This window comes from Nanorana parkeri, unplaced genomic scaffold, assembly GCF_000935625.1.
Source record: "Nanorana parkeri isolate BGI_ZX_2015 unplaced genomic scaffold, ASM93562v1 scaffold1384, whole genome shotgun sequence".
In the NCBI taxonomy this organism is placed as follows: domain Eukaryota; kingdom Metazoa; phylum Chordata; class Amphibia; order Anura; family Dicroglossidae; genus Nanorana; species Nanorana parkeri.
Genome location: NW_017307652.1, coordinates 356689 through 381481, shown reverse-complemented (window position 1 = coordinate 381481; position 24793 = coordinate 356689). Strand labels below are relative to the sequence as shown.

The 24793-nt window shown below is 40.0% G+C and overlaps 1 protein-coding gene across 1 annotated transcript; it reads left to right on the top strand.

Moving 5' to 3' along the window:
* The first annotated feature begins 170 nt into the window (after positions 1-170).
* SACS (sacsin molecular chaperone) lies at positions 171-24560 on the top strand. The gene is made up of 5 exons (XM_018569738.1): positions 171-201; positions 1772-1918; positions 3325-4807; positions 7062-7153; positions 12687-24560. Exons 1-5 carry the CDS (start codon positions 186-188, stop codon positions 24233-24235), a joined length of 13287 nt encoding a protein of 4428 aa, XP_018425240.1. The 5' UTR covers positions 171-185; the 3' UTR covers positions 24236-24560.
* The last annotated feature ends 233 nt before the right edge of the window (positions 24561-24793 follow it).

The window sequence follows — 24793 nt, the reverse complement described above, 5'->3', positions numbered from 1 at the left end:
CCTGGACTAGAAATTTTTTTGTTTGATGGAATGAATTGTTACTTTACATGTGTTAGACATAAAGACTTAATATTGTATTCTTACTGCAGGAACTGATTCAAAATGCAGAGGACGCTGGCGCCAGTGAGGTGAAATTTCTCTATGATGAAACACATTATGGCGTTGAATCTCTTTTCTCTAAGGATATGGCCCAATATCAAGGTCTGTATGAAGGGAAAGCACTCGTGCAGCTAAATGGGACACGTTATTTTGAGAATTGTTTCAAATGATACTGTATATGAAGTGGCATTAGGTATGAGATTTACACTAGAGCTAAATGCCGAAAGTGCCATTTTTGTGCCGATACATCGGCGCATCCCTGGTTTCTCTCCTCCCCGCTGGGCGCTGCTTAGTATCCCAGCGGGGAGGAGAGAAATGTGACAGCCGGCCGAGCGCTGCTGGAGGAGAGCGCTGTGAGCAGCCGGCGTCTCTCCTCCCACACCGCTCAGCCTTCTATCACAGTCCAGCATTGCGGTGTGTGGGTGGAGACAGCCAGCACTGTCACAGGAGGCTGAGCTCTCCTCCCTGCTCCGCTCTCTCAGCCTCCTGTGACAGCGTGTCAGGAAGGAGAGCGAGTGCTTGTAGATAATTGAGGACATAGCATGTTGACTATATCCTCAATTATGAATGAATGGGAGAGATCTACATCCCCTCCTGTCCATTCATAGTTGTAGTTATAGTAAACATTCTCTGTCCTCATGTTAACAGGGTATACAGAAAAAGAGATTGAGGACTCTGTGTGTCTCTGAGGACTTTGTGTCCTCAATCTCTTTTTCTATTTTAAAAGGGAAATATCAGGGGTCTGTTTAGACCCCTACTATTTCCCTGAAGCCCCTAAAAGTAAAGTCAAAAATTAAAATATTTAATAAAAAATGAATTAATAAAGAAAAATAAATATAAAAAAATTAAAAACAACTATAAAAAATAAAAATAAAATTATTTTTAAAATGTGAAAAAATGAAAATAAAAAATATTTTTGGTTTCGGCCTGACAAATTTTTTTTATTTCGGTTTTGGAATTTCCATTTCGGTGCACCTCTAATTTACATATTGGTGTTTCTCAGCAGGCTACTGCCGTACAGTGTGTACCAACTGGTGTCTGGGATGGGTTTGTTATCAGGACAATCAGATTTTGCCCTTGGGTGGTGCACGGTAACTAAATGGGGATCAGATGAACATGGATGCATTTTAGTTCGCTTTTATGTTTAATGGACATAATGCCCTAACCTAGCATTTGTGGCAATTCACATACTTGCCTGTGTCCGCACCAGCAAGATGTTCCCTGTGTGGCCTGCCAGAGTAGAACTATAGAGTTGACTAATTGGTTACTATGAGATATTCTTCTTTGCTTTATTAAATATCCCTGACTGTTTATTGGAATATTAAAATGGCTTAATATGACCACAGACTGCCCTAGGTATGAATACTGCCGTGCCACCAAATTTGAAAAAGGTAATAGTGGATGAAATATGTTCTATATCTGCCACTGGAAACAGCCATCGTCCATCTCTGAGGCATACACATTCCCAGGCTACAGTAAAGCTGAACAATTGCTTGAGTGCATCAGAACTAGTATGTAGCCCAGGAAATGTACAGGAGCTGCTTGTAGTGGTGCCTAACAGCCATGTGTCCTCCAGGAATGAAGGAAGGTCATGTCAAAATGACGTAAATGTTTACCTTTTTTGTGTGTCCTCAATACTTTTTGTACTCACTCTGTACATGTCTGTTTATAGGACCTGCACTTTATGTATACAATAACGCGGTTTTCACCACTGAAGACTGGCACGGAATTCAAGAAATAGCAAGAAGTAGGAAAAAAGATGACCCCTTGAAGGTTGGAAGGTTTGGTATTGGATTCAACTCTGTGTACCATATAACTGGTGAGAGTGTTTTCTGACTTTATAATGCTTGGGTAACCAGATTAACTTTTTTTCTCGTTGCATTTGTGGTATATTAAAAGTAGGGATGCACAGATCCCGGTTTTTCGGTATATTTTGCTTTCGGTACTCGCCGGTACGGAGTACAGATAACGGTGCTTCCGTTGGCATGTAGTCAGATCCGGGGCGATCGGAAGCCATGCTGCCTGGCTTCCTGATTGCCTTGGAAGCCGGCTCAATGTTATTTGCCCGGCTCAATTGTGATCGGCCGGGAAACTGGCTTCCCAGCCAATCGGCATCGAGCTGGCTTCCTGGCCAATCAGAAAGCCGTCTCCCCAGCCAATCAGCATGGAGCCGGCTTCCCAGCCAATCAGGGAGGCGGGTCATTACTCACCACCTGGCTTTCTGATTGCCTTGAAAGCGGGGTCCATATTCCCCTACGGCACTGCCGGTCAGAGGAAATCCTCCTTTGACCAGAAGTTCCGGTATCGGGGAAAGGTATCGGAGAATTTGGGCAAGTACCTGTTTGCAGAAGTTCGCACTAAGGTTCCTGGTTTACAGGCCCTTCATTCCCATCACAGGTTAGCTAACCATTTGGCCTCCCAGATATTAGTGGCATTGCCCCCTTCATACTGGTGTTTAAGTACACATTCATACCACCTACAAAGCAGACCACCCATTGTACATATTCTTTGCTTTGAGAAATAAAACTTACTGGTGTATAAAAGTAAAATATATTTTTTTATTTTAGAGGTTTAGTTCTATTCAGTGATATTTCAGATGTTTAGTTTACTTTAGTCAGCCATATTTTATGGGGTTAGTTCAATTCATACTAATCAGATTGCTTAATGGAGAACTATGGGGTTCTCTTTTGGGTCACGCTAGAACATATACTAACGTCCTCCAGTGACCCAGCATTGCTATTGCCCGCTGTATGCTGAGAGCATCGGAGCTGGGACGAATCCCGATAATACTGTCGAGATCCACCCAGCCGGCTGATTGACAGCAGGCTCTGCCTTTCTAGAGGCAGAGCCAGCTATGACCGCCGGCTCCTCAGTCTGTCTCTCCAGTCAGAACCGGAGGATCGGAGTGGGGAATCCACTGTCAGTCACCGCTCTCTGCTGCAAGATGATCGGGAAGTGAGCAGATCTGCGGTATGTTTTCTCCCACTTTCCGATCAATAGAGCCGACCTGTGACAGTTTCAATGTCACATGTTGGCTGTGACGTCTCAAGACGCCCTCCCGCTCCTAGCAGATGTCCGTCCGGCCGTTCACAAACGTGTGTGCTAACATAGATGTGTGCTAACAAGATCAGATATTTACTTGTGTTTTTAAACTGCTTAAAAAGCTTATTATTGCTGGTCTAAATGTACTGATGCATAAAGATTTTTTATATATTTCATTTTTAGATGTTCCCAGTATTTTTAGTGGTGATCAAATTGGGATGTTGGATCCACACCAGGTACTCTTTGGACGCCACGAGTCAGGCCAGTGTTGGAACGTTAAAGAGGACAGCAAAGAAATAAGTGAACTTGAGGACCAATTTGCCCCATTTGTTAACATTTTCGGCAGCACTAAAGAAACCTTTGGAGAAGGTCATTTCCCAGGAACCTTCTTCAGATTTCCTCTTCGCGTTCAACCCTCCTTGCTAAGTAGCAATCTGTACAATAAAGTAAAGGTTCTAGAACTCTATGAATCCTTCAGAGCTGATGCAGACACAGTGCTACTTTTTCTAAAGAATGTTCAAAAAGTGTCTCTTCACATAAGAGAGGCAGATGGCTCTGAAAAGCTAATTTTTCGGGTTACAGCTAGTGAAAACAAGCTTGTGAAACATGATAGGCCGAACTCTATCAAGATTCTTGGCTCATCAATTGATGGCTACTGCAAAGGCGTTCCAAGCAATAGTATAACTTGTGTTGCATATCATGTAAATATTGTTGTTGATGATGAAAGTGCTAAGGAAACGCAGACTTCCTCATGGTTGGTATGCAACAGTGTTGGGGGCCGGGGCATATGCAATGAATTAGACTGCCTTGCTGATGACCTCAAATTTGTTCCTACTATTGGGATTGCAATGCCTTTATGGAACAATGGTGAGGAAAAGGGAGCGGAGTCAGAGTTTGTTGGAAGAGCCTTTTGCTTTCTTCCTTTACCTCCAGGAGATGAAAGCAAGACCGGTCTTCCAGTTCACATCAGTGGTTTCTTTGGCTTAACAGACAACCGTAGGAGTATCAAATGGAGAGAACTGGACCAGTGGCGGGATCCTGCTGCTCTTTGGAATGAACTTATTGTTAAGAATGTTGTCCCAAAAGCGTATGCTACTCTTATCTTAGAAGCAATTAAGAAAATGGCGACAGAAGAGAATCCAGACTTTCCTCTGTCTGCTGAAAGTATCTACAGAGTGTGGCCAGAGGTGGATAAAGTTGGGACACACTGGAAACCCATAGTAGAACCTCTAATGAAGATGTTATTCCAGAATGCAGTGATATTCTCCACCAACAAGTGCTGGTTAAAAGAATGTGATGTCAACTTCACGGAGATAGATGAAAGCAAAGAGTACACAAAAACTATCCTGAACTACCTCCAAAACTCAGGGACTCCGATTGCCAAGGTACCGGCAAATGTTGCTGCTGCATTCCACATCCCATTAAATAATTCTAAGCAAGTGAAGAAAGTCACCCCAGCTCTTGTCCGTCAGGTGTTAAGGAAATGTCCACACAAGGGACCTAAACCTGAGAAGCTTCACCTCCTTGAATTCATACTCAGTGATGAGAATTACAGTGAACTTATAGGACTAGAAATGATTCCTCTTCAAAATGGGAATTTTATTTCTTTCTCTTCATCTGTATCTGATAGAGATGTTGTTTACATCACCTCAGAGGAGTTCCCCAGGTATGATTATCTGTCACTTTTTTGTTACTGTATTGTTCATATGTTCAGTTTACTTGTTCTTGTTTTGTTATACTTTGTTGCTTTTGTAAAAAAAAGTGAAGCTATACTCTGCCATGCAAGGCAAAGCAAAAGGTTCACTTTAGGCTGCCAATACTTGCCTTCCCTTCATTTCTCCTGCCACCTTGTCTGCCTCTGGGAGCAAAGATTAAACGCTCTGTGTAAGCTCTGACTTCGTCCCAGTCAGAACTTATATAGGGGTGAGGACTTTTTTCCCACATTCCATGTTAGAACACACTGGATCAATCACCTTGTGCCAGTGCTATTCTAGGAGAGGAAGGGAAGTGTGTTACATGAATACTGTACCAAAAAGTAGTTGGTATTTCTCTTCACTCCAAACGTTCAGTGAGGAAGTAAAGGGGAGCTGAGTTGAAGGGGGCCAGGTATTTAAAGCAGAACTACCCTGCCTTTCCTTTACAGCCACAAAAGGTGCCATCTTAGCCTCTATTTAGATTGCAGTTGTCATGGCGACACATGTGATCTGCTATGATATCACTGATAACACTAAACTGATGAGCGGTAACAGCTTTTAAAGCGTCGCCTATGGCCAATTTTGGGTATTATCGTTTTTTGAGATTTCGCGTGCGCACGCAATTTTAAGGCTTGACATGTTTTGGTCTTTTTACCCGACGTGACTCCGTCTTTTATATTTTACCAAAAAATTGGGTAATAATGTTTTATCATTTAATATAGGGGAAACAGGTTTTTTTTTTTTTTCCGGTAATTTTTCCTTTAATATAGTAAAAAATAAAAACCCCAGTGATGAATAAATACCACCAAAAGAAAGCTCTATCTGTCCCCAAAAAAGGGTATAAAATTCATTTCAGTACAGCGTTGCATGACGGAATAAATGTCAGTCAAAGTACTGCAGCGCTGAATACTGAAAAATGGCCTGGATGGGAAGGGGGTTTAACACCGCGGATGTCAACTGGTTAAATTGGTGGGTTTAGTTCTGTTGTAAGTGAACCTACTTTTGACTTGCATGGACAAAACATTCAGCACTAAGGCCCCATTCACACTTGCCGCATGAATGCACAAAGTGTTTTGCTGCGTGTCAGCATAGGACAGCCTATTCATTTCAATTGGCTGCTCTATGCGCAACAAAGAAGTTTAGGCAGCAATTTGAGCAGTGAGCTTCATATGTTTTTTGACCACCAGGATGCATGTCTTGCTTACTGCGTAAATTAATGGAACTACCAGCATGACACGCACTTTTTGCGTGCTTCTTGAACACATGCAAAAGTGCATGATTTTGTGTGTTCAAGTGTCAGCAAGTGTGAAAGAGTGGGCCTAATTTTGTTTTTTTTTTCATATTTATTTAGTTTGCCTTTTAAAAATTCTGCATATATCTGCTTGGACACTTCTGTGTTTTAGTCTTATGTACCTTCAGTTATAAAATCTGGAATAGCAATAGGTCTAAAATATAGATGGCTTTATTATGTGCATTTAATGGAATGGATGCCATATCAGATTTCAAATATGGACATTAATGGACGCTCACTGGTTCTTTGAGTTTAATGGACTCTGCCCGCAGGCATATATATAGGCTGCCATTGCAGACTTCCTTCTGAAAATGCAAGTTGTTTAGCTGCCATGTTGGTACTCTGGCCTCAGTATTACTGAATCCCTGCCCTGGACCAAATATCTAGATCAGCAATTGTGGCATCACTCTAGCTTCTCTTACTGCAGACTCTTTGTTTCTTACTGATTTACAAAGTTTTGAAGCCAGGGGATCAATGTGGCAATCGGAGCACCTTGCATTTTCGGAAGGAGGTCAGTGATGATGGCTCTTCCATGATAGGTATCTTTCAATAAAGCTATATAATGGTCTTTCTCTGAGTACTATGGCTATGAACATAGTGAAACTTCATACTCTGCACCGATGTATACAGTAATGGACTAACTCACTGCTATTTATGAAGTCACAAATAGTGCAGTACAAAGAACCTACCTGTGCTATCTAGCAGCATTACTTGCATCACAAGACAAGACTAAATGCCACGGAAGGCAAAATAGCGCAAGTATTTGCATTTCAATTTGGTTTTCGCTGTATACCTGAAGTTTTAGCTTTGAATCACCGTAGGATTCTGCTCATTTTAGACGCAAGTAGTGTGTAATTTGATTTATTTAGGGAAGCACAAATGCACCATCTCTAAAACAATATGTGAAATAATTGCACACATTCTTTTTCTTTCAGTTCATTATTCCCTGGACTAGAGGGCAGACTTCTTTCTGAAGATTTAAAACCTGAAATTCTGACTGCTTTGAAGGAAGCATCAATAAGTCGAGGTAATAGATTATAAATTATTTTCTTTTGCTAACTAGATGTGATTAAACATGTCATCATTTGTTTTTCTAAGTGAAACCACAAAGAAAAGCAAAGTTTAAGCACTCACCTTAAAGGAGAACTATGGGGTCAGGGCTTTTCCCCATAGTTCTCCTTAGGGTAACGGGAGGACGCAAACTAGCGTCCTCCCGTTACCCTAAGCTCAGTATACCGCGAGCTACGGCTCGCGGTATACTGAGACGCCGCAGCCGGAGCGGATCCCTACATCGATGTTGAGATCCGCCCAGCTGCGGGAGTGACAGCTGGCTCTGCCTATCTAGAGGCAGAGCCAGCTGTACCCGCCCCCTCCCCCGTCCGTTCCGCCAGTCAGCGCTGGTGGATTGGGGAGTGGGGAATCCAGCCCCTCCCCTGTCACGGCAGAGAGCCGTGACAGGATCGAGAGGTGAGCGAACGCCGGTATATGCTCGCTCACCTCCCGATCTACTGAGCCGACCTGTGACAGTTTCATTGTCACAGGTCGGCTAGAACTATGAGGTGAGTGAAAAGCACTCACCTCATAGTTCTCCTTTTAATATAGATGATTCGGTGTATAGGTAGTGTGTGTGTGTATATATGTAAATATATTAAACAGTAATATTTATCAAATCACAAATGTGAATATGAAAAAAAGTGTGAACGCCTTTGATAGACTACAATATCACGTTTAGTTTACGAATCTGTATTGAGATTATAGTCCATCATGGGAGTAATTACTTTAGAACACACATACAGGGACCATAGGCAACAAAAGTAGCCACCCTCCAGAAGGAAGGACAGTGTCAGCACCAAGTCCGAGATGATTTGAGGATCTACAGCCGAGTGATACACAAATGAGATACTTTTATGTTAATATTTAAGGTACTTGAATGAATGTTTAAGATTTAACTCCTGAGTTATGTGTCACTTTAAAGTAGACCTCATTGTGGGAAAATTAGGGTGTAAGTATCTTGAATGTACTTACATTGCTACTAACTACTGCACTTTAAGTAGGAATTCATCATAATGTGTATTTCTTATATATCGTGTTCTCAATATTGTAATATTACATTTTAGCACAACAGCTTCTCTGGGGATTTGCAGGTACAGTAAACTGAGAACTGGAGAGCCATAGAATTCTATAGTGTTTAATTGCACCCAGTATGTTTTTCCTAACCGATGTGTGACAGATTATTGTTTAAAAGTACTAAGTGTTTAACAGACGAACGTTATTGAGAGACAGTATGTACATTCATATTTGCATAGTGTTGCCTAGGGTGGAGCAATGTTCAGCAATGGTACATCTATGTGGTATTCAAGTGTGGATAAAAGTATTACAATTCACACTATTCTATTCTGGCTGCAACCAGGTTTCTACTAATGGCCACAATCGCGGGGAAGCTAAACAGATTGACTTATGGCTGTTGATCATTGTCACTTAAAATTGCTCAGCTGACAAATAATTGTTGTCTAAGTGTAACTGTATAAAAAAAAAGTTTCCTGTAGCCATCATAATTGATTTGTAGTAGTACAGTGTTAGATAGTTTGAATAAGATGGAGAGTTGAGCTTTAAGCTCTTCATAAACAGGTATAGGTTTGTGGTGCAGGAGAATATTTTCTGGATCAAAATCTTTCCATGTACAGAGTAAGAAAGTGCAGATCTGTAGAGTGCAGGAGATTGGCCATACAATTGGTCTGATGTTAAAAAAAATAAAAATGGAGTATTGAGTCACAATTACTGCCTATAGGCAATATATTTGAGGTCCATCTATCATCTATTGGACAGTTTCTGTGAATGGCAGATAAGTAGCTCAAACAAAGATCTGATTTTTCATTGTTGGTCTTAAATGACTGAAAATGGATGGTAAACACAACTGCAGTCAGTGTATACTTAGATATGAACTGTATTTAATCCACTAGTAAGATGGCCACATTTTACACTATATGCGATTATCATATTCCCATATCAACCATCTCCTGCACAGTAATCCACTCATAATCAGGTTGTACGTTTAGCTTCAGTTATTAATCTAGCCTAGGATGTTCTGCAGCAGTTCAGGCATGAAGGATGGAAGAATCTTCAATCCATGAAATTCATTTGTGTAAAACATGCATATTGGTATGTTTTCAACTGTATGTTTTACCTGAACTAACTTGTACATTTTGGTATAATTTGTGGCAGAGCACATTTAACAACTGATGCATGAATAGCTACGAAGTAGGATGCATTTTTGTGTTGTACATTGGCATGGAATTGTGCAGCTAGTTGGTTTCTGCATGAATTTGCTGTACTGAATGGTAGTTGGGCATGAAAACTCTATACCCTACTAATTCTTTAGTGGTATATGTGATGGTAAATTTGTTTTACTACCGTAAGCAGAACTCCAAACCACCCCCCACCCTATACATAAAAAAATAAAGTACAGCTCATTGATCTAACCTCCAAGCTTCTTCCAGCCGATCTGGTGACAGCATTTTCTCTTCATTTTCACGATTAAAGTGACATTAAAGTCCCCCTCCCCCAATGCTGGTTTAAGGACTTACCTTAAATGATGCCTCTTGATCCGATCATCTTCCTTCCACTTGTATTTACCAATACCTCCAGCGCTGGTGCCGGTCTCTGATCCAGCGCTGACTTCTGTGTCTCACGGTGTCTGTCCGTGTGCATGCTGCCGGGCTGCGTGCATTGACTTACCCTGTGTTTCTCCTCTTCTCCCGGCCGAGAAGAGGATGGGCGTGAGCCCGCCCCATGATCCTTCCCGGCCGCTCGACAATCTTCAGATCTTTAGAATTGAGCTTGTGGCAGACACAGGTAAGTTTTTACCTATTTGGTAACTTTTTTATGTTTTTGCATATATCTACTGCTTGTACTTAGAGCACAGGCCAACATGATTATGCACCTGCAGGGGATGTGCCCTTGACAGCCTGGGCTCAGAGGAAGTAGGTTGGATGATGCTGGGCGTCATTTAACCCTGAAGAGGAGCAGCAACATAGAGCAACGAGACTGCAGGGGACAGTGGCAAAGAGTAGGTGAATACTGCAGGCAAAACTGCTTTTTAATGTTTTCAACTGCTTGGAAACACATTTTGAAATAAAACTTAAACCCAGAGTTTAAAATGTAATTCGGCTGTTTATCATAGATTTGATGAAAAATTCTATATAAATTAATTAACAATGCTTATTTTTTGGATTTTCTTCTTTCTTTATTTTCACTTATGGTCCTCTCATGTTTTTTAGTTTTCTGTTAGTTAGCAAAATTTTTTCCTGTGGTTTTTAAACTATGTTGACCACACATCCCTTTTACATGTTACCCTCATCATGTATAGCATGGCACAATTAAAAGTTACCAAGCCAATCCACTTGGGTTTTAATATCCATTTTGAAGGTTTCTAACAAGGCAGAGACATACATCCGTTCCATTCCATATTGACACATACTGTGCGTACTGCAACATAAATCATATGAAGAAAGCCAGCACCCATATCTTGAAATCCTTTTTCTAAAGGCTAGAATCGGAGATCTTAATGTGAGTGAAACAAAAAATCTCATGGACGTCAAACTTTGGTTCCAAGTAAGGGTTTCAATTTAAAGTGGTATTAAAATCTTGTGTTTCTTACGTATATCTACTGCTAGCAAGCAGTAGATGTATGCCACAGCATTTATAAAAATAATTGTGAAATCGACAATAACTTATCTCTATCTGCGCCGCTCACTCCGGGTGTAAAACTGTAGCTTCCGGGAACTGCTGTGCAGGAGGATGTGTTTGGGCGCATGCACACTCAATATCACTGGCGGGGAAAGGAGGAGAGACACTGTAAGTCAATGCACGCAGCCAGGAGTTTGCAAGCCCAGCAGACTTCGTGGGACATGAAGATAGAGGAGTCTATGCTGGATCAGAGAGCGGCACCATTGCTGGAGGGACTGTTGGAAACGAGTGGAAGGAAGAAGATTTTTGGAACAAGAGGAATCACATAAGGTAAGTACTTAAATAAGCATGGGGGGAATAAAAAAAATAGGAGCCTTTAATGTCACTTTAAGTCACGAGGAACATTGCAGATGACCAGCTCTTACAACATATTTTTGCCCCCAATGTTACCGCAAGAAGGTTTTTGAGTACTCCACATTGGAGAATTTGTTAGCCATTATCTTTTGTTCTTGTGACTCCTGTTTTAAGAGGTTTATTCAATGGCTGACAAAAGAGGACAAACTTTGGTCTAACAAAAAGAGTTGTGCTTTAGTATCCATCTGCTATAAAAAAAAATTGTATGTTTTAATTTTATTGTCCAGCTACATGGCAACTATGGCCATTAGTCAGGTGTTTATTTTTTTTCTAACTTTGGTGAGTGTGGTTGGATTAGAACTCATGCTTTTTTGTCCTGCTGATGATAATTTCACAAGTCAGGAACTGAGAGGAAATCTTCAACGGGGACACAGACGGTAATAAAACTCCGACATGGGTTCTAGCCTTACCCCTACTTTACAAATGAAAATCTATTTTTTTTTAGGGCTGCACCTAATGATTATTTTCATAAATACCATCCTTAATTTAAAATACAGTACACAAATGCAGTGCTACAAACATAAAGTTTACTTCAGAATAAAACTGCATGTACATTTTTGCAATCGCACGGCATTGCGGTACCATGCGTTCCAGTGGGTGCGATCACACTGTGGGTGGGAGGCGTGTTTGGTGTGCCATTAAAATGAATGGCACTGCAACGTCCCTCCCGCAGCAGAATTTGTCAGATCGAAACCGAAAATGATTTTTTTCCCACCTTTTATGATTTATTTTAAAATAATTGTATTGTAAACACATGGCGCTTGAATAGCTTCAGCCAGTGAATGATAGCTGCCAGTGGCAAGATTCCGCAGACGGCAGCTGAATGTAAATATAGCAGGTAGTGGGCGAGTGCAATAGACAGCCTGCTATTGGCCATTTCAAATTCCAATAGCAGGCTGGCTATTGCACCCACCCACTGCTTGCTGTGCCCTCCTCCCAGCATGGAGGAGAGAGCTAGGGAATCCAACCAACTAATCAATAATGAAAATAGTTGTCAAAGATTCTCAAAATGGATTATTATCGATTAGTTGGTTGCAGCCCTATTTTATTTATGTCGGATTGCTGTTTGAGAGTTACCCTCGCTTCCCTCCTGGTAAAATGCGGTCAGCACAGGAAGTGAGGGTAAATCTCTAATTGAGATAGCAGTAAAATTCTGACAGGCGTTCTAACCGTTCATCAGTCTATCCAAAATGAAGGAAAAAAACGTTTTGGCTGGACATAACACTTTATTATTCCCTCTTTGAATACATTAATTATTAATTACTTCGAAAAAAAATTAACAAAAAAATGGAAATCTCGAAATAAGAATGCAGTTTAATTTTTGATGAGTTTGTGAATATTAGATAGCATTGACTTTATTTAGGGAAATGTATTTCTCTTTGTTCCTTTGTTTTTACCTTAAGTTTAAGTTTTAACTTTCCAGTCAATGCTGGCTTCTAATGTGTTTTTTTTTCCAACAGGAAGGCCATGCACCCAGCTGCAGCTCCTGAACCCTGAACGGTTTATACGTCTTACTAAGGAGGTTATGAATACGATATGGCTGACAAGAGACTTGGTAGTCAGATGGTCCCCTGGCAAGGACAAAAGGCATCCTCCCATCTCATGGCTTAAAATGGTCTGGAAACTCTTATACATTAATTTTTCAGAAGATCTGTCATGTCTTGATGACATGCCGCTTATTCCTACAAGGATGCTGGAAGAAGAGGAAACCACACTGGAACTCATTCGCCTGAGGTCACCATCTCCTGTAATATATGATGATGGGGCAGATACTCAGCTGCCTGAACATTTGCCAGAAATAATTAAAATCCTTGGTGGCATTGTTCTACAGTGTTTAGATCCCGCCATACAACATCCACTTCTTAAAAAATATGTCTATCCTCCAACGCCCAGTGCTCTTCTCCAAATAATGGACACAATGTCTTTACAAAAACTCTCCAGTCAGATTGCTTCCCTGACTCCAAATCACAAAGATACTCTGAGGCGATTCCTAGCTAGCCTAACAGACATCAACGAAAAAGAGAAAAAGATCATTCAGGAATTAATGATCTTTAAAATGATAGAACAGACTTCAGACCAAAAAAATTCTTATGTTTTCTTGAGAGGTTGTAGAGCTCTCCATCACAATGCCAGACTTCCTCCAAATACTCGGCTCTCAATCCCTGTAATTGATAGCAGTGATGAGGAAACTATCCGTTTGACTAAGATGCTCAAAGTTGAACAGCTAAAGAGTACAGATTGTGTAAAAACTATCTTGCAAGATGTCGAAAAAGGTTTTTACTCAAGTGAAGAAAGGACATGTGTTGTGCTTTGGGTTCTTGAAAATTTGACCTTTTTAAAGAATGAAAATGGAGCTATAATAAACTGGTTATCGAATCTTAAATTTTTGCCCGTTAACAAAGACAGACTTGTGTCAGCTAATGAACTTTTTGATCCAGAGGTGACTATCCTTCAAAGTCTCTTCTGTGCTGAAGAACACCTGTACTTTCCACCTGCTGCTTTTACATCTTCTGATGTTTTGCATTCCCTTCGACAATTAGGGCTCAAAAATGATTCTCATATTCTTGAAAAAGACATTGTACAGATTGCAAAGAAAATTGAAGCTTTACACAGTGGATCAGGAAAAAACGATGACATAGTCTTAAAAAAGGCAAAGACTCTCCTGACAGTTTTGAAAAAGGCATATAAACTCATACAGTCACCTGAAGCAAAAGCTGTGTTAAAAAAGATCAAATGGATTCCTGCCATCAAAGAACGTCCACCGAATTATCCTAATTCTTTGGTTTGGTTGGGAGACCAATTCAAATTGTATGCTCCAGGAGAAATGTGCAATGTGTGTTATGCTGTCTTCGTAGGATCTTCTGTTCCGCTGGTGGAGAACATGAATGACAATGTTGAAAAAGTGCTGGGCATTTCAAAAGGGCCTAGCATTGAAGCTGTGCTGAAACACCTAAAGGTTGTGGTTGACTGGAATAATTCCAAAACAATTACTGATGAAGACTATTATCAGTTCCAGCACATTTTATTGGAAATCTATGGCTTTATGCAGGAGTCCCTTGAGAAAGGCAAAGAGCTGTATAAAGCACTTTCATTTCCATGGGTTTGGACAGGCACAACATTTTGTTCTCCAAAACAAGCAATAATAACATCAGTACACAGTCTTGACCTTCAGCCCTTTTTGCATAGTATACCAAACACAATGGTAAAATTTCATAAGTTATTTAAATTCTGTGGTTCAATTGAGGAGCTGACTCCTGGACATATCTTTGAAGTTACAAATATAATTTATGAGAGAAGCAAGAAAACCATGGACATAGAAGAGAACAGGCAAAACCTTAACATTATGCTGAACATTGTGAGATGGATGTATAGTCATCAGATTGTGGTAAGTGCAGAAACCCCATTGCCCGTGCATTATAACAAAGATCCTTCTAAGCTTGTAATGAGGCCTATACATGAATGTTGTTACTGTGATATCAAAGTTGATGACTTGAATGACCTCCTTGAAGATTCGGTTGAACCAATAATATTGGTACATGAAGATATACCAATGAAGACAGCAGAGTGGCTGAATGTACCTTGTTTAAGCACAAGACTTATTAATCCAGAAAACATGGGGTTTGAACAGTCAGGTCAAAGAGAACCGCTTACAGTGAGAATCAAAAACATTTTAGAAGAATACCCTTCAGTGTCAGATATCTTTAAAGAGCTCCTTCAAAATGCAGATGATGCCATCGCCACAGAGTGCAACTTTCTGATCGATATGAGAAGAAATATGGACATAAGGGAAAATCTTCTGGACCCTGGAATGGCAGCATGTCATGGACCTGCTTTGTGGTCTTACAACAATTCTGAATTCACAGATAAAGATTTTATGAACATAACTCGACTTGGGGAGTCCTTAAAGAGGAGTGAAGTGGACAAGGTTGGAAAGTTTGGTCTGGGCTTCAACTCTGTGTATCACGTTACTGACATTCCCATTATTATGAGTAGAGAATTTATGATCATGTTTGATCCAAATATCAACCATATTAGCAAACACATCAGAGACAAATCTAATCCAGGTATCAAAATTAACTGGAGCAAGCAACAGAAACGACTTCGCAAATTTCCCAATCAATTTAAACCATTTTTGGGTGTTTTTAAGTGTGATCTACCACTTGCTGTTGAAACGCCATACTGCTACAAAGGTACACTTTTTAGGCTTTCCTTTAGAACACAGCAAGAAGCAAAAGTGAGTGAAATTAGCAGTACTTGCTACAACACTGCAGATATTTATACACTTGTAGATGAATTTAGCCTGTGTGGCTATAGACTGATTCTATTCACTCAGCACGTGAACTCCATGGTTCTCAAATACTTAAAACCTGAAGAGTCAGATCCGAGTTTAGCACAGGACACAGTGACTATTAAAAAAACTGAATGTTCCTCGCAGGTTTTATTTCACCCAACAAGACTTTTAAAAGAAGCTGCCAGAGTGATGCACAACTGCAGTACAACTAAAAGATTTCCATCAGATATGCCAAAATCGTCTTCTATCTTGCAGATTGTTGTTCAAGAGTTTCACCATGTGTTCAGACGAATTGTTGACCTGCATTCTCCCTTATTCCGAGGCCCAGAAGATGAACCAGCACACATATTTGAAATGGCGAAATCTGGACAAAACAAAAGAATGACTGAAGAACTTCCACAAAAAACTATAGACTCAACAACATGGCTTATATGTTCTTGCATGGACATCGGGGAAGCTTTAAAATTTGCCTTAAGTGATAGTGGCAAAAGACTTGGGCTGGTGCCGTGTGGCGGAGTGGCAGTAATGCTTTCTGAAAGTGAAAATGGTAAATGGACAGTGAAACCACTTTCCACCAATGTTGGAGAAGTGTTCTGTTACTTGCCTCTACGGATAAAAACTGGTCTTCCATTGCATATGAATGGTTGCTTTGCTGTGACCTCAAACCGTAAAGAAATCTGGAAAACTGATACCAAAGGAAGGTGGAATATGGTATTCATGAGGCATGTCATTGTTCGATCTTATCTAGAAGCTCTTTGTGTTCTAAGAGACATGTCCATCAGTGGAGAACTACTCAAATACAACTACTATTCAGTGTGGCCTGATCCTGGCTATGTGCATGATGACTTTACTGTAATCTGCCAAGGAATTTATGAAGACATTGCCAAAGGAAAAGGTAAGGACAGGATGAAAGTGTTTTCTGATGGAACATCCTGGGTCTCCATGAAACATGTACGATTTCTTGATGACTCTTTACTGAAGAGACCAGATATTGGACCTGCTGCTTTTCAGATTTTCCTAAAATACTTGAAAAAAACAGGCTCTAAAAATCTGTGTGCTGTGGAACTGCCCTCATGGGTTAAAATGGGCTTTGAAGAAGCAGGATGTACAGATGTACTGCGTGAAAATACTTTTTCTGAAAGTCAGTTTTTTTCTGAAGTCTTTTTTCCACATATTGCAGAGATTCAACCTGAATTACGCAATCCATTGATGCTTTTTGTTTTGAATGAGAGGATACAAGCTTTTGGTGAAATCCTGAAAGTAACACCATGCATTCCCTGTTCCAGCGAAGGTAATCCTTTGGTTATACCTTCAAGGTTAATTCACCCAGAAGGTAGGGTTGCAAAATTGTATGATGATAGTGATGGGAGATTCCCTTTTGGAACACACCAAAATTACTTAAACCCTGTGGTGTTGGTGAAACTAGTGCAACTTGGAATGATTAAAGATGACATTTTGTGGGAGGATTTAATTGAACGCATTGAGTCCATATCAGACATCAATAAAAGTGACCATGCTGCAGCTTGCACAAGAAGCAATATTATCCTAAGTCTGATTGATGAAAAACTTAAGTTCAGGGACCCAAAAGCAAAGGAATTTTGCCAGACATGTCAAACTGCTCAGTTTCTACCATTTTCCACAAAACCTGCAGGCTTTTCCTTGCGCTGGAAAGGAAGTGAATATAATCCAGGGCACTTGTTTGCAGCTAATTATCTGTATACAACTGAGCACCAGGACATTGTTTGTCTTTTAAAACCAATCCTGAATGAAAACTCTCCTTCCTTTAAGGGTTGTGGACCCATATCATTGGCAGTCAAGGAGTACTTGGGTTTGCTCAAAAAACCATCCCCTGAATTAGTGATAGAACAACTAAAAGAAGTTGCAAAGCATTTAGATGGGAACACTCTGTACCAGGACAATATTACAAATGCTTGCTATAAATTTCTTAATGAAGCCGTATTGCTGAACGAAGCTACAAAAAACATGGTGGTCACAGAATTGAAGACAAACGCTTTTATCTTTGTAGATGGAATTTACGTTAGTCCAGAAAAAGTTGCTTTTCAACTGAATTTTGAAGCAGCGCCTTACTTGTATCAAATGCCCACCAAGTACAGAAATAATTTCCGTGAACTGTTTGAAATTGTTGGAGTGAAACTTGCCTTTACGGTGGAAGATTTTGCATTAGTTCTTCTGGCCATCAAAAATACAAATAACAGTAGAAAAATATCAGAAAATGACTTCCAACTTTGCAGACGTATTGTTAGTGAAGGAATCTGGGGGCTAATTCGAGAAAAGAGTCAAGAATATTGTGAAAAGCACTATAGCCAAATTCTTCTGCCAGATGCCAACCTCAATCTACTTCCAGCAAAATCCTTATGCTATAATGACTGCCCGTGGATTCGAGTGAAAGACACAGCTGTAAAATATTGTCATTCTGACATTCCAAGGGAGGTTGCTGTAAAATTGGGATCCATTCCAAAACGACACAAAGCTCTAGAAAGATATGCTTCAAATATTTGTTTTACTGCACTTGGAACAGAATTTGGACAGAAAGAAAAGCTTACCAGCAGAATTAAAAGCATCCTGAATGCATATCCATCAGAGAAGGAAATGCTCAAAGAACTTCTACAAAATGCAGATGATGCAAAAGCCACAGAAATTTGTTTTGTCTTTGATCCAAGACATCATCCATCAGATAGAATATTTGATGAGAAATGGACTCCACTACAAGGTCCTGCACTATGTGTATACAACAACCAACCCTTCACGGAAGATGATGTCCGAGGTATCCAGAACTTGGGAAGAGGGACAAAGGAAGGCAACCCAGTAAAAACTGGACAGTATGGCATAGGGTTTAATTCAGTTTACCACATCACTGATTGTCCATCTTTCGTCTCTTCAAATGACATCATTTGTATTTTTGATCCTCATGCAGCATATGCCCCAGGGGCGACTTCATTAAGTCCAGGGCGCATGTTCCGAGATTTGGATGCTGACTTTAGGACACAGTTTTCAGATGTGCTAAATCTATATATAGGCAACCACTTCAGCCTTTCCAATGCCACAATGTTTCGGTTTCCACTTCGGAATGCAGAAATGGCAAAAACCTCTGAAATTTCTTCTGTACCTTGCTCGGATAGAATGGTGCAAAACCTTCTTGATAAGCTGCGTACAGATGGAGCTGAACTTCTTATGTTTTTGAATCACATGGAAAAAATTTCAATTTGTGAGATAGAGAAGTCAACTGGTGCCCTGAAAGTGTTGTATTCTGTCAAAGGCAAAATTACTGATGGCGACCGGCTAAAACGCAAGCAGTTTCATTCATCTGTTATCGATAGTGTTACTAGGAAAAAACAACTAAAAGACATACCTGTCCAACAGATTACTTACACAATGGATATTGAGGATACTGAAGGCAATCTTACCACTTGGTCAATTTGTAACCGGTCAGGTTTCTCCAATATGGAGAGAGTAATGAAAACCGTAATCTCTGCACATAAAAATAAGGACATCACTTTATTTCCACGTGGAGGTGTTGCTGCTTGTGTTACCCACAACTACAAAAAACCTTACAGAGCTTTTTGCTTCCTGCCCCTTTCTCTTGAGACAGGACTTCCTTTCCATGTAAATGGACATTTTGCTTTAGACTCTGCTAGACGAAATTTGTGGAGGGATGATGATGGAGTTGGAGTAAGAAGTGACTGGAACAACAGTTTGATGACAGCCTTAATAGCACCAGCTTATGTGGAACTGTTGGTGCAGCTGAAAAAACGAAACTTTCCAGGTAGTGATCCAACAATCTCAGTTTTGAACAATACACCAGTCCATGCTGTTAAAGATATTTTGAAGAAGTTTTTGTCCTTTTTCCCAGTTAACAGACTGGATTTGCAGCCAGACTGGTATTGCCTTGTAAAAGCTGTATATTCTTGCATCTATGCTGATTCCAAACGTCTCCTGCCTGTTGTGCGTACCCCAAATGTTGATGGATCTGACGGTCAGTCGGCTGTCATTGTTACCTGGGTAAACATGTCTGCAGTGAATTCTGGCAAGCCATATTTCGACAATTTACTACAAGATGAGTTGCACCATATGAAAAGTATTGAGTATAACATTACTACCCGTAAAACAGTAGCTGAGAATGTTTACAGGCTTAAACATCTTCTCTTAGAAATTGGATTCAATTTAGTTTACTACTGTGATGAAACGGCAAATTTATACCACTGTTTGGTGGATGCGGGAATCCCCGTTTCCTATGCAACACCTTCTGATGTCCGCAGCTTTCTAATGACCTTTTCTTCTCCTGATTCAAACTGCCACATTGGAAAGTTGCCCTGCCGCCTTCAGCAGACCAACCTTAAGTTATTCCACAGTTTAAAACTCCTTGTAGACTACTGCCTAAAAGATGCTGAAGAAAATGTTATTGCGATTGAGGGCCTGCCACTTTTGATTACTCTGGACAATGTTTTGCAGATTTTTGATGCAAAGCACCCCAAATTCCTAACCACCTACCATGAATTAATTCCCTCCCGGAAGGATCTGTTCATGAACACCCTTTTTCTGAGATACAACAACATTCTGCTTTCAAACAAAGTTGCAAAGGTCTTTGACATCAACAGCTTTGCAGAGCTACTGTCATCTGTTCTTCCCAGAGAATATAAAACAAAAGTCTTTGTGCCCTGGAAAGATAACTTTGCTAGTGAATCTTGGCTTAAAAGTGCCTGGCATTTCATCAGCGAGTCATTTAATGTCAAGAATGATCAAATTGACGCGAGCACAACTTTTAATACAGTTGTTGAAACACTCAAGGACTGGGCTTTGTTACCAGGAATAAAGTTCACGGTGTCACCCGGCCACCTGATTATTCCAGATGGTGATGTTTTGCTGCCATTAAGTCTCATGCATATTGCAATCTTTCCAAATGCACAAAGTGATAAAGTTTTCCATACTTTGATGAAGACTGGATGTATCCAACTGTCTGTAAACAAAATGTGTTCAAAAGACAACATATTGCTTCCCATGCTGGCAAGTCACACAGCAAATATCGACAATCCCATAAGCATCCTTAGAGCTGTATATCACATGATTCAAACATCAAGTTTTAAGACTGAAAAAATAGTTGAAAATGATTTTGATGCACTTTTGATGTATTTTAACTGCCATCTAGATCAGTTGGTATCAGGGGATACCATTAACATTTTAAAGACCCTTCCATGCTACAAGTCAGTAAGTGGTCGCTATGTCACCCTTTCAAAGTATGGGACTTGCTATGTCCTTACAAAGAGTATACCATCAGCTGAGGTGGAAAAGTGGTCTCACTCCTCATCCTATGCTTTTCTTGAAGAGAAAGTTAATCTTAAAGAACTCTACACGGCACTAGGCTGCATTCCTGTGGATGATCTGGAGATTTATTCAAAGCACTTGTTGCCAAAGTTTGAAAACCTCTCCTACAATGCCAAGTTAGAGCATCTAATTTATCTGAAAAATAGACTATGTGGTCTTGAGGATGCTTCTCCAATGAAGGATCAGCTTTATGCAAAACTAGAAGATCTCTCCTTTATTCACGATGCCAGTGGTCGGCTAAAGCCTGCCAAGAATTTCTATGATCGAACTGTCAAGGTGTTTGAAGTGATGCTTTCTGAAAAATTATTCGTACCACTGGATTTTTTTAAGAAACTGGAACAAATTACAAAGCCAAAGAATCAAGCTGCCTTTTTGCTCTCATGGATCAAATTTCTTCGAAATATAGGCATGAAGCATGCTATTTCTCAGCAGCAATTGCTGCAGTTTGCAAAAGAGATAAGCATGAGAGCCACCACTGAAGGCTGGTCAAAGGAAGTGCTGCAGAACACTGTTGATGTAATTCTTTATTATGTCTTCCAAGAAAGAACTGATTTATTTTTGGGGAACTTTTTAAAGGAATTATCTATGATACCTTTCTTATGCCCTGAACGAGCACCTGCAGAACTAGTTAGTTTCCATCCTCAGTACCAAGAAGTAAATGGTACTCTACCTCTGATAAGGTTTAATGGAGCTCAAGTTAATCCGAAGTTCAAACAAACAGATGTTATGCAGCTACTGTGGACATCTTGCCCGATTCTTCCAGAAAAAGCAACCCCACTGACCATTAAAGAACAAGAAGGAAGCACCCTTGGCCCACAGGAACAACTTGAACAGATTTTGACAATGCTTAATGTAAATGTAGACCCATCACTTGATAAAGTAATTAACAATTGCCGAAACATATGCAACATTACAACTGTTGATGAGGAAATTGTAAAAACAAGATCAAAGGTTCTGAGAAGTATCTATGAGTTCCTTAACACTGAAAAGAAAGAATTTAAGTTCCAGCTTAGAGGAGTTGCTTTTGTCATGGTTGAAGATGGGTGGAAACTTCTAAAGCCAGAGGAGGTTGTTATCAATCTGGAATTTGAGTCCGATTTTAAACCTTATCTATACAAACTTCCTCTAGAGTTAGGAACGTTCCATCAGTTGTTTAAAAATTTAGGCACAGAAGATATTGTCTCTACAAAGCAGTATGTTGAAGTTCTTAGTCGCATTTTCAAAAGCTCTGATGGAAAACAGCTAGACCCCAATGAGATGCGTATCGTAAAGAGAGTAGTTTCTGGCCTGCTGAAAAGTCTTCAGAACGATTCAGTTAAAGTGCGCAATGACTTTGAAAACATTCGTGACCTTGCACTTTATCTGCCAAGTCAAGATGGAAGATTGGTCAAGTCAAGTATCTTAGTATTTGATGATGCACCTCACTACAAAAGCAGAATTCAGGGAAACATTGGTGTCCAAATGCTGGTGGATCTAAGTCAGTGCTATATGGGAAAAGATCATGGCTTTCACACAAGACTTATAATGCTTCTCCCCCAAAAGTTAAGGCCACGACTTCTCAGTAGCATCCTTGAAGAACAGTTGGATGAAGAAACACCAAAATCTTGCCAGTTTGGGACCTTATGTTCTCTACAAGGGAGGCTACAGTTGCTTCTGTCTTCTGAACAGTTTATCACTGGGTTTATTAGAATTATGAAGCATGAAAATGACAATGCATTTTTGGCAAATGAGGAAAAGGCCATCAAACTTTGCAAAGCCTTGCGAGAAGGCTTAAAGGTTTCCTGCTTTGAAAAATTACAAACCACATTAAGGGTGAAGGGGTTTAATCCTATCCCTCACAGCAAAAGTGAAACGCTTGCATTTCTGAAGCGGTACGGACATGCAGTAATCTTGCTTTACATCCAGCACTCTGACAGTAAAGACATCAATTTCTTATTAGCCTTAGCAATGACTTTGAAATCTGCAACAGACAATCTCATTTCTGACACATCATATCTCATTGCTATGTTGGGATGCAATGATATTTACAGAATTAATGAGAAGCTTGATAGCTTAGGAGTTAAATATGACTCCTCAACTGAACAATCAAAGCTGGAACTTCCTATGCCTGGCACTCCCATTCCAGCAGAAATCCACTACACTCTCCTTATGGATCCAACCAATGTTTTTTATCCTGGAGAATATGTTGGCTATTTGGTTGATGCTGAAGGTGGAGACTCATTTGGCTCATACCAGCCAACATATACATATGCCATTATTGTTCAAGAAGTGGAGAAAGAAAATGACAATTCGGGTTGTCTTGGAAAGTTTTACCAGATAGATATTGGATATAGTGAATACAAAATTGTTAGTTCACTTGACCTGTACAAATTCTCTAGGCCAGAGGAAGGTCCTCAGAATAAAGATAGTGCTCCATCTACACCTACAAGTCCAACAGAATTTCCGACACCAGGTCCCAGGACTGCACCTTCTTTTGCAAGTAGAGAAAGCAATAAGACAAGCTCTTCAAAACATCAGTCACCAAAAAAGATCAAGTTAAATTCTTTGCCAGAAATTCTAAAAGAGGTCACTATTGTAATTGAGCAGGCCTGGACATTATCTGAATCAGAACGGAAGAAGATTATTAGACGGCTTTATCTAAAGTGGCATCCAGATAAGAATGCAGAAAATCTTGACATAGCAAATGAAGTTTTCAAGCACCTGCAAAACGAAATCAACCGACTAGAGAAGCAAGCTTTTGTAGACCAAAATACTGAACGAACAGCAAGAAGGACCTTCACAACACCATCAGCTAGGTTTCAATCTGACAAAAGCTCTTTTCAGAGGTTTTATTCTTCTTGGAATCAAGAAGCAACACATCACAAGTCAGAGAAGCAACAGTATAAGGAAACGTTTGCCTCTACCACAGGCTCATATGATTCTAAACGTTTCTTTGTACCACCTACTTTCAAGACAGTTGGGAACCCTGTTGAAGCTCGGAGATGGCTAAGGCAAGCAAGAGCTAACTTTTCAGCTGCAAGAAATGATCTGCACAAAAATGCTAATGAGTGGGTCTGTTTCAAATGCTATCTCTCCACAAAATTAGCTTTGATTGCAGCGGACTATGCTGTTAGAGGGAAATCGGACAAAGACGTGAAGCCAACTGCACTCGCACAAAAAATTGAAGAATATGGTCAACAGCTAAACGGCCTTACAAAAGACGTTCAAACTTTAGAAGCCTATGGTGTGGACAGCTTAAAAACCCGTTATCCAGATATGCTCCCCTTCCCACAGATTCCAAACGATCGATTTACTTCAGATGTTGCCATGAGAGTCATGGAATGCACTGCTTGTATAATAATAAAACTTGAAAATTTTATACAAAATAAGATTATTTAAGCCTTAGAGCATATTCTTCTACATATGCAACTATAGACGATATCTTTTTAAAGCTATACAGCACAGGATACTAAATAGTACCACAAAGCCAGAGATCCCTTTTTAAAGGTCTCAACTGACCTGAGGGATGTTAATGTAAACTAGACTTCATTTCTGAAACTAGTGTTAGTAACATTCACTAATGTATATGTCAAGTATTGCATGATTAGAGATGAAGTTCTGCCACCCAAGGAGAGGTATTCTCGCTTACACAGATATGTCACCATAGTCATTCTGTTGACGGACACTGCCAACAACATTTACATGCAGCGAATGTTACTAACAAATTGTGTTTACCCTCCTTAGTTAATGCGCATCTTAGGTTTGCCGCCCCTTTAAATTATAACTAAAAATTATATATTTAAAAAATCCTAAATATGTTTTGCAAATTTCTTGCTGCTATTTAAGCTGTGATTATGCAACTGCATACAGTGCTTTTCTAGGCTTGAAAAAGGTACTTCATTATTTAGGAAGAATGTAGTTTAATTGGTAACTGTATATCATTTGAACATGCATTAA

Excerpts from the sequence above, each read along its gene's own strand:
- SACS (XM_018569738.1), top strand. Across the intron at positions 1,919-3,324 it reads CTCTGTGTACCATATAACTG|ATGTTCCCAGTATTTTTAGT; the intron begins GTGAGAGTGTTT and ends TTTCATTTTTAG. Across the intron at positions 4,808-7,061 it reads ACCTCAGAGGAGTTCCCCAG|TTCATTATTCCCTGGACTAG; the intron begins GTATGATTATCT and ends TTTTTCTTTCAG.